The following is a 19,825-nucleotide window of genomic DNA, read 5'->3' on the forward strand; positions in this document are numbered from 1 at the left end:
TGCTGGTGGAGGGTCTTGCCTCAGTGCTGATGACTGCTGACTGACTAGGGTAAAGGTTGCTGAAGGCTGGGATGGCAATGGCACTTTCTTAAAATAATGCACTGAAGTTTGCCACATCGATGGACTTTGCAAATGATTTCTCTGTAGCATGTGATACCGTTTCATAGCATTTTACCCACAAAAGAACTTCTTTTAGAATTAGAATCAATCCTTTCAAAACATGCTGCTGCTTTATCAACTAAGTTTACACCATATTCTAAATCCTTTGTTGTCATTTCAGCAATCTTCATAGCATCTTCACCAGGGGTAAATTTCATCTCAAAGACTCACTTTCTTTGGTCATCCATAAGAAGCAACAACTCATCCATTAAAGCATTATCATGAGATTACAGCAATTCAGTCATATCTTCAGGCTCCACTTCTCATTCTAGTTCTCTTGCTGTTTCTATTACATCGGCAGTTACTTCCTTCACTAAAGTCTTGAACCCTTCCCTTCCAAGTCATCCATGAGGGTTGGAATCAACTTCTTCCAAACTTCTCTTAATGTTGATATTTTGTCTTCTTCCTATGAATCACGAATGTTCTAATGGCATCTAAAATGATGAACCTTTTCTAGAAGGTTTTCAATTTACTTTGCTCAGACGCATGAGATGAATCACTACTTATGGCAGCTCTAGCCTCACAAAAGTGTACAAAAATGTATGTCTTAAATAATGAGACTTGGAAGTCAAAATTACTACTTGATCCATGGGCTGCAGAATGGATGCTATGGTAGCATGAAAACAGGCACTATTCTCCTTGCACATTTCCATGAGAACTCTTGGATGACTGGGTGCATTTTCAAAGAGCAGTCATATCTTGACGGAATCTTTTTGTCTGAGCAGTAGGTGTCAACAGTGGGCTTATAATTTTGAGTAAACCGTGTGGTAAAGAAATGTTCTGGCTTTGTTATTCCATGTATAGAGCACAGGCAGAGTAGACATAGTATATTTCTTAGGGGCCCTAAAATTTTTGGAATGGTAAGTGAGCAATGGCTTCCTCTTAAAGTCACCAGCATTAGCCCAGAACAAGAAAGTCAGCCTGGCTTTGAAGCTTTGAAGCCAGGCATTGATTTCTTCTCTCTAGCTATGAACATACTAGATGGCATCTTCTTCCAATACAAGGCTGTTCTTTCTACATTGAAAATCTGTTTTTTAGTATAGCCACCTTCATGAATCATCCTAATTATTATTAATTATTATTAGCTAGATCTTCAGGAGAACTTGCTGGAGCTTCTACATCAGCACTTGCTGCTTCACTTTGCACTTTTATGTTATGGCAATGGCTAGTTGCTCTAAACCTCATGGCGACCTCTGCTGGCTTCAAACTTACCTTCTGCAGCTTCCTCACCTTTCTCAGCCTTCATGGAATTGAAGAGAGATAGGGCCTTGCTCTGGATTAGGCTTTGACTTAAAGGAACGTTGTGTCTGGTGATGTCTCCAGACTGCCAAAATTTTCCCCACATCAGCAGTAAGGCTGTTTTGTTTTCTTAATTCATATTAAGTTAACTTGATTAACACTTTCAATTTCCTTTAAGGACTTTTCCTTTGCATTCACAACTTGGTTAACTATTTGGCACAAGAGGCCTAGCTTTTGGCCTATTTCAGCTTTCACCATGCCTTCCTCACTAAGCATAATCATTTCTGCCTCTGATTTAAAGTGACTGACTTGAGACTCTTCCTTTCACTTGAACACTTAAGAGTCCATTATACAGTTATTAATTGTTCTAATGCCAATGCTGTTGTGTCTCTGAGAATAAGGAAGCCTGAGGAGAGGGAGAGAGAAGGGGAACAGGAGGTTTGGTGGAGTGGTCAAAATACATGTTTATCGATTAAGTTTGCTGTCTGATGTGGGTGTGGCTTGTGGCACAAGCCAGTTATAATAGTAACATCAAAAATTACTGATCGCATCACCATAACAAATATAATAATAACGAAAAAGTTTGAAATATGAAAATTACCAAAATGTGACACAGAGACATGAAGTAGGCAAACTCTGCAGGAAAAATGGTGCTGACAGACTTGTTTGATGCAGGGTTACCACAAACCTTCTAGTTGCAAAAAAATATTTCCAAAGTGCAATGAAGCAAAGTGCAATAAAATGAGGTATGCCTGTATTTGGAACTGAATATTTCCTATCACCAGACATTTTACAAGTGGTGAGGATTTACTATGAACCAAAAGTTCAAGGTCTCACAGATCTTGCAATCCAAAAGGCAAGGGGGAGAGGAATAGAAACTAAAACATTGTAAGTGACAGAATGGCCAGGCAGCCAGAGAAGACTTCATTGATGTCCCATATGAGGTGAGGAAGCATCCCAGCAGACAACTCAAGGAAGAGTCTTCCAGGGAAGAACCCTGAAGCTACACTGTGATGGATGTGTTGGAGGTAGGACATGGAACACAGTGAAAACTATGTAGTAGGTATTGTTTTTAAAAAGAAAAATGTAAAACTGTAAATTCCCTTTGAGGAAAAAAAAAAGTCAAGCAGATTTTAAAAGACTACAAAACATGCCAAAAATGAACAGATATTTTGTTTGGGTGATGACACTATGGGTGATTCATTTTCTTATTTTCTTTTCTGTAATACCCAAATTTTCATGATATGTATTATTGCAGTATTTATCAAAAATTTAAAAAAAAAAGGTTTTGTTAGTGAAAGTACTTGTAAATAGGAGAGAATTTCCATTTACACAGGATTATTTATCATTTCTTCCTCTATAGCTGCAATTTCCTCTATTTTTATACATCAGTTACTTCTTTGTTTTTGCTTTATTTAAATGCTCTACTGCATACCTAACACAATATATTGCAAAGCTTCCTCTTATGAATATCCCATTCAAAACTATGACTAAAAAGATTTTTTTCTGCCTATAAGCTGAACACAAATTGTATCCTTTCAACTGACAGTTCATGATATAGATGTTTGTCTTTTGAAACTTCTCCACATCTTCTAAGGCAAAAACTGCTCTGTTTAACAAACTTTTCTTCAAATGAGTAGTCAGTGAAATGCTGTGACAGTTCATTTAGTTGTTCTTTCAAAATGATTTTCTAATTCAAGGCAGCAGCAAAGGATTTGTAGAAATGAGGTTACATGTCTAGAAAACAAGTAATATTTGTAATGTCTTCATTTATGTTCAGATATTTTCATTCCCAAGTATATTTCTTAAAGTCTATGCCTCAGCTACAAAACAATTATAATTTATACATTATAATTATAATATTTCTTCATTTCATGGTCATTTTTAAAAATGCATAATTAAATTACCCCATTTGAATCTGACAGAAATACAAACTTTAAAGTTCACCATCTTTTGCAATGTCTTTTGGCAATTTTCTTGACCTAATATTTCCATTATGCTTCAAGACATAAAGATTAACATTTCACTAAAAACTGTAACATGTATTGCCATTGATAAAAGGATGTGGGGGGAGGGGTGTTTTTAATTGTTTAGCCTCAGGAGATACTCAAAATATAAGAGTGGTATTTCTAAGTTTCTACTGCTTTATTTCCCTAAAGAAATGAAGTGTAAATCACAGAAATTCCTTACTTCTTACAGCTATGTGAACATTATAAAAAAGATAGAGAGAGGTAGGAGAGGAGCACATTAGGATGAAGAACAAGGGCCCAAAGAAACAAAATTTCTTGAGTGTGTGACATTAAGTTATAAGGAAAATTCAGGGAAATTCTCTCACCTAGAGGCAGTAGGACCACGCACTGCTCTAAGTATCATAACTTAGATACTTTAGATTTGAGGCGATGAAGAAAGAGTGTTTGAATAGTTGTGACACTAATGGGACCACCTATTGCCATCAGGTTCCCTCTCTGCCTTAAGTTTTCTTTTCTTTTTCTTCTTTTTTATACTATAGGTGAAGGGAAGGGGAGGAGTGTGGCTATTGGTGAATACAGAGAATAACTAAAAATTTTTATGTCATCTGATTAAAAAAAGTCAAAGTATGACATATCGACCAATAAAACAAAACCCAATAACAAAAAAACCAAAAAAATCCCAAAACTATGTATGTTTGTTGTTTTTTTAAAATAAGAACCAAAAATCGTTTTCATAGATGCATGGTATTTTCAATTCTTCACAAATACTGTTACCTAATTTTAAGTTTTATGTGATATTAGATAGATATTATATTAACAATTTGCAACTGTATTTACCTGATGCACTTTTAGAATAAAATTTAAAATTTACTAATAGTTTTGTATTTATTTAAAAATTTGTTTTTTATAACTAGTCATCATTATTACAACTAGTCACATTTTTTTTTTTATAACTAGACTACGAATGGAAATTACCTTAATCATTCAGTTTCTCTTTACATTTTTAGCCAACACATCAGAATATTTTAATTACAAATTTTCTTAAGAACAGTTTTTAAAAATATTTAATATTTCAAAATAGGAGAACTTCTATTTCAAATTTAAATGTTATTTGATAAGGCTGTATCCCTTCCTAAAAAGCAAACAAATGAAAACCATTAAGGAAAACTACTTGTTCAGTTTGTATCTTCTTACCTTCCTTCAGTTCTTCTGTATCAAATGTAGTGTCCAAGATTGTATCTTTAGAGTTAGATACCTGTTTAACTTTCTTCCCCTTTCCATAATTGGCAATTAATTGATAATATCTATCAACAAAGAGAAAATATATATAAATTCCAGAATTCATAAATAGTCAATTAAATTCATAATATATAATCACCAAATCAAAACGTTAGACATTAGCTAATGCCTTCTTAAATATGCTACACATTCACTGCTGACCTGAAGCCTCCTTTTAAGCCAACTCCATTACAGACACCATTTTTATTTCTCATACTCCCATTCTCTGTTTCTTCTTTACTTCCTGCTCTCAAAATAAACCATAAGCAAGGTATAAAAAGTAGCTTTAGGTTATAGTTGGTGTATTAGTTTGCTAGGGCTGCTGTAACAAAATACCACAGACTTGGTGGTATTTACATTATTGTCTCATAGTTCTGGAAGCTGGAAGTCCAAGATCAAGGTTGGTTTCTACTGAGGGCTGTAAGGGGAAGATCTGTTCCAGACTTCTCTCCTTGGCTAATAGATGACTGTGCTGTTGCTAAAAGTCGCCCCTCTGACAGCAAGCACCATTCTTGTCTCTATGTCTTAATCTCCTTTTCTTATAAGAACTCCAGTCAAACTGGATTAGGACCCACCCTACAGCACAATAATTTTAATTTAACATTTCTTTAAAAGCCCTCTCTCCAAATACAATCAACCAGATTGTGAGATACTAGGGGTTAGGACATGATTTGTGGGGGGTGGGGGGTGGGGGGTGGGGGGTGGGGGGTAGAGGTAGGACACAATTCAACTCATCAGACTTGGGCTTAACAGTAAATTGACAAAGTGAAGACAATTAATTCAGGGACTGACTGAAACATATCCAGCAGGTAATAAATCTTTTCTCCATGCCTGAAAAGAGCCGACCTAGTTATTCATTAATAGACATATGGTTTCACAATTTCAGTGAAATGAATGTGCCAATGTGAGTTAAAGCCAATTGTAAAATAAATAGCTAAATATAATTCTCTCATTTGACAGTCTCGCTTAGTTTTTTTTAAAAAAAACTATATGAAAAGCATTCTCTATGCTTCTACTTTTACTAAGCCATAGATGTGCACCAAGAAGAGAGCTAACTAGTGATACCAATAAGCAGAAGCCATGTGCTAAATACCGTAGATAGGCAACAACTATCTAAACAACAAAAGTCACAATTACAGAGAGCTTAGTTCCCACTGAAAAAGAGGAATAAAAGCAGAAAAGAGGACAGGGAGAATTCGATTGCAACTTAGAAGTTATTTGCAATTTTTATTGAATGCTCATAGTTCCCATATCCTAAAGGTAATTGCTTCATCATTAGGAAATTACCTCTCTTCCTTTTTACCTCTCAAAAAAAAGAAATGATGTAATGCTTAGAATTTTAAATAGTGAACATATTAAAATAAAATTGAGAGGATAATATTCCATGGTCAACATGCTTCTATTTATTCTGAAATTAATGATGGAGTAAACTACAAAAAGAATGTTCTGCAAAACCATTTGGGGGAGATGAATGAAGATCGTAAGATTTCCTTCCCATCGGACTAGCCAATAAGAGCTTCACAAGATTTACAGATGCAAACAAGTTATTTTAGATATATATGTATTGTTTTTAGACTAATGTATATTTTAAACATACATATATATATATATATATATATATATATATATATCCTAGTTGCATTTACCCAAACTTTTTAAATGATGAGGAAAATTCCCTATTTAAAAGTAACAGGAATTCTTTTTATAAAAAAGAAGAATCCTTTCATAGAATAGATATTCATCAGTAATTTTTCTCTTTATTTAAATTTTTCTGCATATGGTTTGCTTAAACCAAGGTAAAACACGGTACACATGTCCAATATTGCAAAGAAAGTATTATATTCAATTATGGTTCATATATGTAATTTCATATATTTACTTTCTAAAGTTCAATTTAGACTTTAAAAATAAACATCTGAATAAATATTTATATATATAATATACATATAAATATACATATAATATATGTATAAATAATATATATGTATAATATACATATTTGTATATATGTATATAATATACATATATATACATATATATGTATATGTGTATAACATACATATAAATATATAAATATATATATATAATTATATATATATTTACTTCTCTCTCTCCTTTTTCCACCACTCCTAAGATGCTCATATGGAATTAATGGTTAAAAGGTATTACTAAAATGTGAATAAGTAGGTGGAAGAAAAATAGGAAAACAGTAAACTAGAAAAAAATGTCTATGTAAAATTAAAATTTTACCTTAAAATGAAATTATAAGGAAAATATACTGTATATTGTTTAATTTCATTAGCTATAAAGTAAATTTCTGTTCATTGTATCTTACTTCCTCATTGACTTTTTTTTTTAATTTTATTTTAGAGAGAGGGAGAGAGAAAGTGTGTGATCTGGGGAGAGGGACACAGAGAGAGAGAGAGATTCCATAGCAGGCTCCATGCTCAGCACGGAGCCAGACACAGGGCTTGAGCCCACAAGTCTGGGATAACGACCTGAGCTGAAATCAAGAGTTGGACACTCAATTGACTGAGCAACCCAGGTGCCCCTCTCATTGACTATTAAAATTTAGAAATGCATATTCATACATGAAAAGTTTTGTCTTTATTTATTTATTTAATATGAAATTTATTGTCAAATTGGTTTCCATACAACACCCAGTGCTCATCCCAACAGGTGCCCTCCTCAATACCCATCACCCACGCACCCTTCCCTCCCACCCCCCATCAACCCTCAGTTTGTTCTCAGTTTTTAAGAGTCTCTTACGGTTTGGCTCCATCCCTTTCTAACCTTTTTTTTTTTTCCTCCCCCTCCCCCATGGTCTTCTGTTAAGTTTCTCGGGATCCACATAAGAGTGAAAACATACAGTATCTGTCTTTCTCTTTAGGACTTATTTCACTTAGCATCACACTCTCCAGTTCCCACGTTGGTACAAAAGGCCAGATTTCATTCTTTCTCATTCCCAAGTAGTATTCCATTGTGTAAATAAACCACAATTTCTTTATCCATTCATCAGTTGATGGACATTTAGGCTCTTTCCATAATTTGGCTATTGTTGAAAGTGCTGCTATAAACATTGGGGTACAAGTGCCCCTATGCATCAGTACTCCTGTATCCCTTGGGGAAATTCCTAGCAGTGCTATTGCTGGGTCCTAGGGTAGATCTATTTTTAATTTTTTGAGGAACCTCCACACTGTTTTCCAGAGTGGCTGCACCAATTTGCATTCCCAACACACAGTGCAAGAGGGTTCCCGTTTCTCCACATCCTCACCAGCATCTATAGTCTCCTGATTTGCTCATTTTAGCCACTCTGACTGGCTTGAGGTGGTATCTGAGTGTGGTTTTGATTTGTATTTCACTGATAAGGAGCGACATTGAGCATCTTCTCATGTGCCTGTTGGCCATCTGGATGTCTTCTATAGAGAAGTGTCTATTCATGTTTTCTGCCCATTTCTTCACTGGATTATTTGTTTTTCAAGTGTGGAGTTTGGTGAGTTCTTTACAGATTTTGGATACTAGCCCTTTATCTGATATGTCATTTGCAAATATCTTTTCCCATTCGGTTGGTTGCCTTTTAGTTTTGTTGATTGTTTCCTTTGTAGTGCAGAAGATTTTATCTTCATGAGGTCCCAATAGTTCATTTTTGCATTTACTTTCCTTGCCTTTGGGGATGTGTCAAGTAAGAAATTGCTGCCCCTGAAGTGAGAGAGGTGTTTTCCTGCTTTCTCCTCTAGGGTTTTGATAGTTTCCTGTCTCACATTCAGGTCCTTTATCCATTTTGAGTTTGTTTTTATGAATGGTGTAAGAAAGTGGTCTAGTTTCATCCTTCTGTAGTTCTCCCAGCACCATTTGTTAAAGAGACTGTCTTTTTTCCGTTGGATATTCTTTCCTGCTTTGTCAAAGATTAATTGGCCATACGTTTGTGGGTCTAATTCTGGGGTTTCTATTCTATTCCATTGCTCTATGTGTCTGTTTTTGTGCCAATACCATGCTGTCTTGATGATTACAGCTTTAGAGGCTAAAGCCTCTAAGACTGATTACAGCTAGAAGAGGCTAAAGTCTGGGATTGTGATGCCTCCTGCTTTGGTCTTCTTCTTCAAAATTCCTTTGGCTATTTGGGGTCTTTTGTGGTTCCATACAAATTTTAGGATTGCTTGTTCTAGCTTCGAGAAGAATGCTGGTGCATTTTGATTGGGAATGCATTGAATGTGTAGATAGCTTTGGGAAGTACTGACATTTTAACAATATTTATTCTTACAATCCATGAGCATGGAATGTTTTTCCATTTCTTTAAATCTTCTTCAATTTCCTTCATCAGCTTTCTATACTTTTCAGCATACAGATCTTTTACATCTTTAGTTAGATTTATTCCTAGGTATTTTATGCTTCTTGGTGCAATTGTGAATGGGATCAGTTTCTTTATTTGTCTTTCTGTTGCTTCCTTATTAGTGTATAAGAATGCAACTGATTTCTGTACATTGATTTTGTATCCTACAACTTTGCTGAATTCATGTATCAGTTCTAGGAGACTTTTGGTGAAGTCTACCAGGTTTTCCATGTATAATATCATGTCATCTGCAAAAAGTGAAACCTTGATTTCATCTTTGCCAATTTTGATGCCTTTGATTTCTTTTTGTTGTCTGATTGCTGATGCTAGCACTTCCAACCCTATGTTAAACAACAATGGTGGGAGTGGACATCCCTGTCCTGTTCCTGATCTCAAGGGGAAAGCTCTCAGTTTTTCCCCATTGAGGATGATATTATCTCTGTGCTTTTCATAAATGGCTTTTATGATGTTTAAGTATGTTCCTTCTATCCCGACTCTCTCAAGGGTTTTTATTAAGAAAGAGTGCTGAATTTTGTCAAATACTTTTTCCACATCAATTGACAGGATCATACGGTTCTTTTCTTTTTTGTTATTAATGTGATGTATCACATTGATTGATTTGCGAATGTTGAACCAGCCCTGCAGCCCAGGAATGAATCCCACTTGATCATGGTGAATAATTCTTTTTATATGCTGTTGAATTCGACTTGTTAGTATCTTATTGAGAATTTTTGCATCCATATTCATCAGGGATTTTGGCCTGTAGTTCTTTTTTTTTTTTTTTTTTTTTTTTTTGCTGGGTCTCTGTCTGGTTTAGGATCAAATCCTAAATCAAGTAATGCTGGCTTCATAGAATGAGTCTGGATTTTTCCTTCCCTTTCTATTTTTTGGAACAGCTTGAGAAGGATAGGTATTATCTCTGCTTTAAATGTCTAGTAGAATTCCCCAGGGAAGCCATCTGGTCCTGGACTCTGATTGTTGGGAGATTCTTGATAACTAATTCAATTTCTTTGTTGGTTATGGGTCTGTTCAAGTTTTCTATTTCTTCCTGTTTGAGTTTGGGAAATGTGTGGGTGCTTAAGAATTTGTCCATTTCTTCCAGGCTGTCCAGTTTGTTGATATATAATCTTTCAATGTATTCCTAGATAACTGCTTGTATTTCTGAGGGACTGGTTGTAATCATTCCATTTTTCATTCATGATTTTATCTATTTGGGTCATCTCCCTTTTCTTTTTGAGAAGCCTGGCTAGAGGCTTATCAATTTTATTTATGTTTTCAAAAAACCAACTCTTGGTTTCATTGATCTGCTCTACAGTGTTTTTAGATTCTATATTGTTTATTTCTGCTCTGATATCTATTATTTCTCTCCTTATGCTGGGTTTTGGGTGTCTTTGCTGTTCTGCTTCTAGTTCCTTTAGGTGTGCTGTTAGATTTCGTATTTGGGATTTTCTTGTTTCTTGGGATAGGCCTGGATTGCAATGCATTTTCCTCTCAGTACTGCCTTCACTGCATCCCAAAGCATTTGGATTGTTGTATTTTCATTTTCATTTGTTTCCATATATTTTTTAAATTTCTTCTCTAATTGCCTGGTTGACCCATTCATTCTTTAGTAGGGTGTTCTTTAACCTCCATGCTTTTGGAGGTTTTCCAGACTTTTTCCTGTGGTTGATTTCAAGTTTCATAGCATTGTGGTCTGAAAGTGTGCATAGTATGATCTCAATTCTTTTATACTTATGAAGGGCTGTTTTGTGACCAAGTATGTGATCTATCTTGGAGAATGTTCCATGTGCACTAGAGAAGAAAGTATATTCTATTGCTTTGGGATGCAGAGTTCTAAATATATCTGTCAAGTCCATCTGTTCCAATGTATCATTCAGGGCCCTTGTCTCTTCATTGATCCTGTGTCTAGATGATCTATCCACTGTTGTAAGTGGGGTATTAAAGTTCCCTGCAATTACCACATTCTTATCAATAAGGTTGCTTATGTTTGTGATTAATTGTTTTATATATTTGGGGGCTCCCGTATTTGGTGCATAGACATTTATAATTGCTAGCTCTTCCTCATGGATAGACCCTGTAATTATTATATAATGCCCTTCTTCATCTCTTGTTACAGCCTTTAATTTAAAGCCTAGTTTGTCTTGGGGTGCCTGGGTGGCGCAGTCGGTTAAGCGTCCGACTTCAGCCAGGTCACGATCTCGCGGTCCGTGAGTTCAAGCCCCGCGTCGGGCTCTGTGCTGACAGCTCAGAGCCTGGAGCCTGTTTCCGATTCTGTGTCTCCCTCTCTCTCTGCCCCTTCCCCGTTCATGCTCTGTCTCTCTCTGTCCCAAAAATAAATAAACGTTGAAAAAAAAATTTTTTTTTAAAAATAAAAAAAAAATAAAGTCCAGTTTGTCTGATATAAGTATGGTTATTCCAGCTTTCTTTTGACTTCCAGTAGCATGATACATAGTTCTCCATCCCCTCACTTTCAATCTGAAGGTGTCCTCAGGTTTAAAATGAGTCTCTTGTAGACAGCAAATAGATGGGTCTTGTTTTTTTATCCATTCTTATACCATATGTCTTTTGGTTGGAGCATTTAGTCGATTTACATTCAGTGTTATTATAGAAAGATATGGGTTTAGAGTCATTGAGATGTCTGTAGGTTTCATGCTTGTAGTGATGTCTCTGGTACTTTGTGGTCCTTGCAACATTTCACTCACAGAATCCCCCTTAGGATCTCTTGTAGAGCTGGTTTGGTGGTGATGAATTCCTTCAGTTTTTGTTTGTTTGGGAAAACCTTTATGTCTCCTTCTATTCTGAATGACAGACTTGCTTGATAAAGGATTCTCGGCTGCATGTTTTTTCTGTTCATCGCATTGAAGATTTCTTGACATTCCTTTCTAGCTGCCAAGTTTCAGTAGATAGGTCTGCCACTAGTCTTATGGGTCTCCCTTTGTAAGTTAGAGCCTGTTTATCCCTTTCTTCCTTCAGAATTTTCTCTTTATCCTTGTATTTTGACATTTTCACTATGATATGTCATGCAGAAGATCGATTCAAGTTATGTCTAAAGGGAGTTCTCTGTGCCTCTTGGATTTCAATGCCTTTTTCCTTCCCCAGATCAGAGAAGTTCTCAGCTCTGGCTTGTTCAAGTACACCTTCAGCCCCTTTCTCTCTCTTCCGTTTCTAGAATCCTATGATACGGATATTGTTGCGTTTGATTGCATCACTTAGTTCTCTAATTCTCCCCTCATATTCCTGGATTTTTTCATCTCTCTTTTTCTCAGCTTCCTCTTTTTCTATAATTTTATCTTCTAATTTACCTCTTCCCTCCTCTGACTCTTCAATCTGAGCTGTGGTCGCCTCCATTTTATTTTGCACCTCATTTATAGCGTTTTTTTTTTTAGCTCCTCATGACTATTTCTTAGTCCCTTGATCTCTGTAGCAATAGATTCTCTGTTGTCCTCTATACTTTTTTCAAGCCTAGCGATTAATTTTATGATATTATTCTAAATTCTTATTCCGTTATATTGCTTAAATCCTTTTTGATCAATTCATTCGGTGTCACTACACCCTGGAGTTTCTTTTAAGGAGAGTCTGTTTTGTCATTTTGGTTAGTCCCTGGGGTTGTGCCAAACTTCAGGGCACTTCCCCTGTGCTGTCTAGAGTAACTTGTGTTGGTGGGTGGGCCTCAGTCAGACCCGGTTTCTTTTGAAATCCGCTCTCTGAGCAGAGCTGTTGACTTTTAACATTCCAGATGTTAAGTCCCACTGGCTGTCAGAACTCATGGAGTCCAGCCCCTCTGCTTTTGCAAGTCAGACTCGGGGGCTCTGCCTTGCCAGGTGGGCTGCCCCTCAACTGCCCCGGCTCCCTCTCACCAGTCCGGGTAGCGCACACTGCCTCTCTGCCCTTCCTACCCTCTTTCGTGGGCCTCTTGTCTACGCTTGGCTCCAGAGAGTCTGTTCTGGTAGTGTTCTGGCGGTTTTCTGGGTTATTTAGGCAGATGTGGGTGGAATCTAAGTGATCAGCAGGACAAGGTGAGCCCAGCATCCACCTATGCCACCATCTTCCCCCATTATCTCAAAAGTTTTGTCTTTTAGATTAATGAGAATATATAGGTTAATGAGAATTCTGAAAACTTATCAAACTAAAGTTAGCTGACATAACAACAATATTCAAAGCTTGAATAAAATATATATATATTACTAATGCATAAAAACATTGAAAGAGGCTTGTGTAGATTAATCATCTTTTGCCCAACGCTTTTACACAGATGTTTTATTATTGGCTATGTCACTAGTTGCTGAAATCACTGTCCTGACAGACTTCAAATTCCCATACCACTGGGAGTGAAGCTGTACACTCGGCCCACTTGTAGTTCTTATATTGACTGGATCCCACAACCAGGTGAAATCAAGGATCCCTGGGTCCCTGGGACCAGAGTTCCTATTATGGTTACCCCCACTACAGAGCCCATTCCAGCTTTTTACTTTGGGGGCTCATGGTTCTTATGATCAAATCCCATACAACTGTTAAAAGATATGCAGTACCACTTACACAGTAAAACCATTAAAAGAAGCATAGTCCTCAGCTGTGAATCCATAAATATCTTGGGAAGATAGGTTCACTTCTTGCTGAAGAAGAAGACTGACTAAATTTGTTGGTTCATCACTTAGAGCAATCATAAGGGCTGTTCTGGAGCAAGAGAGATACATAAATGTGTATTTATGGATCTTAGACATGTCTTGTACATTTTTTAAACGTTAGTCTTCTAAATGTACTGTTCAAATGTAGAATCTCTATCAGGAAAAGAATCAGGGCAAGAATGTAAAAAGTGGAGCAGATCTACTCAAAAAGGTTTATCAGTCACAGATTATATCATGGAGTCTAAAGATAGAAGAGTCTCTAGGAAGCAGCTAGCTCAAAGGTTTTCAATCCCTGCTCCCTGGAAACCAAATCTCAAAAATCTCAAATGCTAGGGAGGGGCATGTCTGGGGTTCTGGGGTTCTGGGTCCTCTGCCTCATTTAACTACAGCATCTAGAATTTAGAGATTGAGTTCTGTGTAAGATTCTAATTCTAATGTTATAAGTAATATAATAATAATAACAACAACAACCACTACCACCACCACCACCTAGTAATCTGGCCCAACTGTTTGATTTTACAGAAAAAAACAGATCCTGGGTATCTAGGTAATTTGCCCAAAATAAATGGCCAGATCTTTTATCAATATCACAAAATGCATAAACATATAGGCACAAATATATATATAAACACACACACACATATATCATCTTATTAAGTAGCTAGAGTTATATGCTCTTATTTAGAATTTATTATACCTTTGATTCTTATCTGAAGCATTCACATCTGCCCCTTTCTTCAGAAGATATTCTACCATTTCTGCATTCTTTTCAGTAACGGCAAGTAAAAGTGGAGTATACCCATCCTGAAAATTTTATTTCAAAATGATTATTTAAACTATGGTACTAATATTTTTGCATTTTATTATATACATTTTAGATTTAGGTTTAATTTAAAATATAAGTGTGTTACCACCTCACACCTGTCAGAATGGCTAAAATTAACAACTCAGAAAACAGATGTTAGCGAGGATGTGGATAAAGAGGATTTTTTGCACTGCTGGTGGGAATGCAAACTGGTGCAGCTACTCTGAAAAACATTATGCGGTTCCTCAAAAAATTAAAAATATAGTTATCATATGACCCAGCAATTGCACTACTAGGTATTCATCCAAAGGATACAAAAATGCTGATTCAAAGGGGCACATGCACCCCAATGTTTATGGCAGCACTATCAACAATGGCTGAATTATGCAAAGAGCCTAAATGTCCATTGACTGACAAATAGATAAAGAAGATATGGCGTGTATATACAATGGCATATTACTTGTGATCAAAAAGAATGAAATCTTGCCATCTGCAACAACGTGGATGGAACTAGAATGTATTAAGCTAAGTGAAATAAGTCAGTCAAAGATAAATATCATATGATTTCATTCATATGTGGAATTTAAGAAACACAACAGATGAATATAGGGGAAGGGAAGGAAAAATAATATAAAAACAGAGGGAGGCAAACCATAAGAGACTCTTAAATACAGAGAGCAAACTGAGGGCTGCTGGAGGGATACTGGGTGGGAGGATGGGCTAAATGGGTGATGGGCATTATGCAGAACCCTTGTTGGGATTAGCACTGGGTGTTATGTATAAGTGATGAATCACTAAATTCTACTCCTGAAACCATTATTACACTATATGTTAACTTAGATATAAATAAAATAAAAGACAAATAAAAATAAAAGATAAGTGTGTTAATAAGAAACCTCTGAATATATACTTTAATTTTGAAAAGGTTTTGATATATAACAAAATATGATTTCAGAGACCAAGAAAACAAACTGGAGTTGGGTCAGTAAAAATTAAAATTAAAGTTTCTACTTTAGGCTTAATTCAAATTGTGGGCAAGAGAAGCCTGGAGTATTTAAGTGATAAGCACCTCGTATTTAATGTAAATATTACAAACCATCAATTCACACGTCATAATATTACGCTTGAGTTTCCACAGAATTTCATTTAAACTTCCAAGCCTGGGCATTTATTTTGGGCTGTCATGGAGACAAAATATCAGTGAACTTAAGTGTTAAGAAGCTTTTTTAAAAAAACAAACAAAAACAAACAAACAAACCCCCTCATCTCTATAGGAGAGTTGGATTACTTTTAGTATAGTAAGTGATTTTCTATGTCAACCCTATTTTCATTATCTATGAGTATATAAATAAGACAGGAAAAAAAATGTAGGCTTATGATTTTTAACCAATATCCACTTCTAGGGAAATCAGATATTTCTCATTTGATATAAGCTTTTGAACAGTTATCATTGTTAAACATAATGCTGTTTGGAGGTCAGCATTATAGTCTAACATGAAATGGACCAAGATTTTTTAAAAAAGAAAACCTTATCAGTATTTCATCATCTTATTCTCCTTCTCCTTTTCCCCAATTTCATTTTGGAAAATTCATGCTTCATATAACATGTGTTTCAACAGACATAAATCATCTGCAATAAATACCTTTTTCCATTGATTTCTAAAATATGTTATTTTTAATACACTACCTTATTTTGATATTCAAGATTAGCTTTGTGTTCAAGCAATTTTTCAACTAATGAGACACTGTGGCCACAGACAGCATAATGGAGAGCAGTATTGCCATCGAAATCTACCAGATTTGGGTATGCACCATGCTCCAGAAGAATAGTAGCACAGTCCTGCTTTGCGCACTGTACTGCCTGTCAATACAACAAGAATAAGTGAGTAACCAACTTACTATCCAGGATATATTAAACTAACGTGTGGTACTATATTTTAAAAGATGAAATCCAACCCAAGTTAACTAGAAGAACTCAACTGCATTTCAATTGAAAAGGAAAAAATTAACACACCTTAGTCAATGGAGATCTTTTTTCACCATCGCAGACATTGATTTCGCACTGTTTCTCAATTAAGAGAGATACAATATTTGAATATCCATTAGCACAGGCCAGGTGCAAAGGGGTTCTATATCAATATGACAGAACACAAAATTAGAGATAAGTCTTAGTTTGAGAAGTTACGATACCCAAGAACATGCCAGATCATATACTTTTAAGGTATTTGCTTCAGGTACTTATTGATCTTTATAGAAAATTTATATTAATTGCTTTTTACTGAACTAATAAGGCTGTGCAAATGCCTTGAAGATCAAATATTTAACTGGTTTCACTTCAAGGAAAATTTAACTATAATGAGTAAAAAAATACCTATGTATGTATGTATGTATGCATACCTTCATCATAAAAATGTCTTAGTAATCATTTACTATGGCTAGGCAGGGTTTTGGATGATGAGGATCCAGCAGCAAACAAAACAGACAAAAACACCTGCTCTTATGGATCATAAATGTTAGTGGAAAAGGTAAACAAAAAGCTTGAAATAGAAAAGCATGCCAGACAGTATTAAGTGCTAAAGAGAAAAATCAGGCAGAGAAGAAGGACAGGAAATGTCAGCAAGGAGAGAACTTATAATTATAGATAGAGCTGCCAAGGAAGCCCTTGTTGATAAGGTGATTATTAAATAGACACTGTAAGGAAGTAAGAGAGGAAGCCATGTGGGTATCTGGCGGGAAAACACTCAAGGCAAAGGGAACAGCAAGTCCAAAGGTCCTAACATTTCTGGCATTTCTGAGGAACACTGAGGAGGCCAGGGAAGCTGGATATGAAGGAAAGGGAGAGTCATAGGATGTAAGATGAGAGAGAGAATAGGGTGAGAGTGAATATCATATAAGGCTGAATGAGCCATTGGAAGGACTTTGGCCTTTATCCTTAATGAGATGGAAAGCCAGGGGAAGTGTTAAGGCAAGGAATGATTCATTTTACATACATTTTATAGGATCATTCTGACTACTGTGTTGGGAATAAATTGAAAGGGTTAAAAGACAAAAAACAAATTACTGCCATTGCAGCAATTTTGGTTAAGATACGATGGAGGTTTTGCCTAGAATGGTAACTGTGAAGGTGGCAAGAAATAGTTGGATTTTAGATACAATTTGAAGGTGGAGCCAACAAAATCACATGGGTGGTATGAAAGAATGAGAAGAGTCAAGAATGACTCCAGGAGGCAAGAATGTTTCTGGCCAAACAACTGAAAGAAAGAATTTGGGATTTCTAGAAAGAGAAATGAAGCTCTAAGGAGGGAAAATGGAAGCGCCGTTTGGGGATGCTTGAGATTTGTAAAGAGTGAGTGGTGGAGCCAGTGGCTCTCACAAATCAATTACTAAATTTTCAGGAACTATTCAAGCCAAATGACATCACACTGGTAGCTTGAAATCAGGGCTTCTCCTCCCTTAGCTCCACTCCCACCCTCACCTCAGAGCTTGCTATTAAACATTTACCAGTCCACCACAGGCTATTAGATATCCACACTGAAGTATAGGTATTTGTATATGAGTCCAGAGTTCAGGGAAGAGGTCTGGCTTGAGATAAAAAGTTGGAAGGCATTGGAATATAGACATTTAAAGATAATCTCTCTTCACCAGGCAAGTGAAGATTAAGAGACAGAATCGTTTCAAGTTCTGAGCCCTCAAATATTTACCAGGCAGGGAGAGGAAAAGAAATCAGCAAAGGAGTCTGAAAAGCAGTGTTCACAGAGGTAGGAGAAATGCCAGGTGAACCAAGTGTCCTAAAAGACAAGTCAATATTTCGAATACTACTTATAGGGCATGGAAGATACTTGGCTGAGATATGAGCCAGGTAAGACTGAGAATTGACCACTGAATGAAGTCATTTTGAGGTTATCCATGACCTTGTAAAGTAATTGAATGGGGTGGTGTACGATAAAAGTTGGATAAATTTAGATAACTCTGTTTTTGTCAAAGGTCATAATACTATCAGCAAACTGACATAAATCTTAAGAACCATAGTTTCCAGTTCCCCACTTATGGTGAAAAATAATGCTCTTCATACCCTATAACTTGAAAATGCCCCCAAAGATTTTAAGGTAGGCACAGATAGTATATATTTTGTTATTAATGTCAAACACATAACTTCTATGTTTCTTAATATATAAAATTAATTTTGTTTTTGCAGTAAGTGGTTGTTGATGGACTTTTTCAAGAGACTCTGCAATTGAAAAAAATCATCAGAGATCCACATTAAAGTCAATTGTTTTGCTGTCTCAAGATATTAAAATCTTAACAACCACTATTCTGAGAGGTCTCTCTACTCTTTTCCTATTAGTATATTAGTAGTATGCTAAATCTTGGATGGCTTAGGACAATATATATGTATCAAGTTAAAAACAGTAGTTTGGGTAAAGGGTGAAATGCCAGATGTAGATTAATGCAGCGGGGTAAGTGGTGGCAATCAGGGAAGGCACAGATGCCCTCAAATATCCAGGTAAGCATTAAACAAAATAACAAGCTGGATTTGGGCACGTGACCCTCTGTCAGTGGTTACCTGACCTCTCCACTGTGGAAAACCTGTAGCGACAACCCATGAAGGAGCCCAGACAAGTCCTGCTCCTGATTACAGGACCCAGTGGACCCAGCTTCCCTTCCACACTGCCCTTCATCCGTCTGGTCACCTGTACTGTCTGTCCCGTACATTCACATCACGTTTCTTGAGCTGAAGGTACTCCTTCACCTTCTCCAAATCCCCGACCGAGGCAGCTTTGTGAAGTTTCTTTAAATCTTTATCTCGAAGGTTGTAGCCTGGCTGGGCGGGGTGATGGGTACTGGCCTGGGCCACAGGCAGGTGCGAGGAGGGGCCTTGAGGCTCATCCTTCCTTCTCCTGAAGGTGAGAAGCTTCTTCATGGTGGCAAAGGAGACAGTCCTTCAGCTGGACCAGGATGTCCCGGTCACTCCTAACCCGCCGACCTGCCCCTGGGGCCTGGACCCCCTGGCTTGAGGTTGCGTCTGGGCAGGTCTTCACCCCACTCCAGGAGTCCAAGCCAGCCAGAGACAGGAAGTGAACCAATGACAGGAAGCGGGCAAAGACAAAGGGGTTGGGCCACTTGCCTGGGGCAACGCAGGCGCCTCAGTTGCCTGGCAACGCCCAGGACCTTGAGCGACAACCAGGATTCAGTGTTGTAGACGCCCAAACCCAGACTCTCACTTAAGATCTTTGACTGCTACAGTGTCAGTCTTACTAGTAGATCAAAAGCCTTTTGGCAGAAACCTACCAACTTTCTTAGAAATAACCCCTTCTCGTTCAAGTATAAACCTAATGACTTAAACTCTTGAAAGCTGAGATTTACCCTCCTTGTGGTGGGGATGGATCTTCTCCAGGGACGTTGCCCTCCAGCCTATCCC

At 36.8% G+C, this 19,825-nt stretch overlaps 1 protein-coding gene across 2 annotated transcripts; it reads right to left on the reverse strand.

The window, feature by feature from the left end:
• Positions 1–2,759: 2,759 nt before the first annotated feature.
• ANKRD7 (ankyrin repeat domain 7) lies at positions 2,760–19,480 on the reverse strand. Of its 2 annotated transcripts, XM_047849569.1 has the most exons (7): positions 19,098–19,480; positions 16,421–16,535; positions 16,094–16,267; positions 14,299–14,405; positions 13,513–13,650; positions 4,563–4,672; positions 2,760–3,135 (listed from the first exon to the last, which is right to left on the reverse strand). In XM_047849569.1, the coding sequence occupies exons 1-7, from the start codon at positions 19,325–19,327 to the stop codon at positions 3,128–3,130; spliced, it is 882 nt and encodes a 293-aa protein (XP_047705525.1). In that variant the 5' UTR covers positions 19,328–19,480; the 3' UTR covers positions 2,760–3,127. The 2 variants fall into 2 exon arrangements, with proteins under 2 accessions (XP_047705525.1, XP_047705527.1); XM_047849571.1 differs by lacking the exon at positions 13,513–13,650.
• Positions 19,481–19,825: the final 345 nt, after the last annotated feature.

The sequence above is a fragment of the Prionailurus viverrinus genome, chromosome A2 (genome assembly GCF_022837055.1).
Source record: "Prionailurus viverrinus isolate Anna chromosome A2, UM_Priviv_1.0, whole genome shotgun sequence".
NCBI classification, from domain to species: Eukaryota; Metazoa; Chordata; class Mammalia; order Carnivora; family Felidae; genus Prionailurus; species Prionailurus viverrinus.

Coding starts and splice junctions, on each gene's coding strand:
- ANKRD7 (XM_047849569.1), bottom strand. CDS start 19,327: ATGAAGAAGCTTCTCACCTTCAGGAGAAGGAAGGATGAGCCTCAAGGC. Junction 14,406..16,093: donor ATCTTGAATATCAAAATAAG/GTAGTGTATTAA, acceptor TAAAATTTTCAG/GATGGGTATACTCCACTTTT. Junction 4,673..13,512: donor TCTTTTAATGGTTTTACTGT/GTAAGTGGTACT, acceptor CTTTGTTGATAG/ATATTATCAATTAATTGCCA.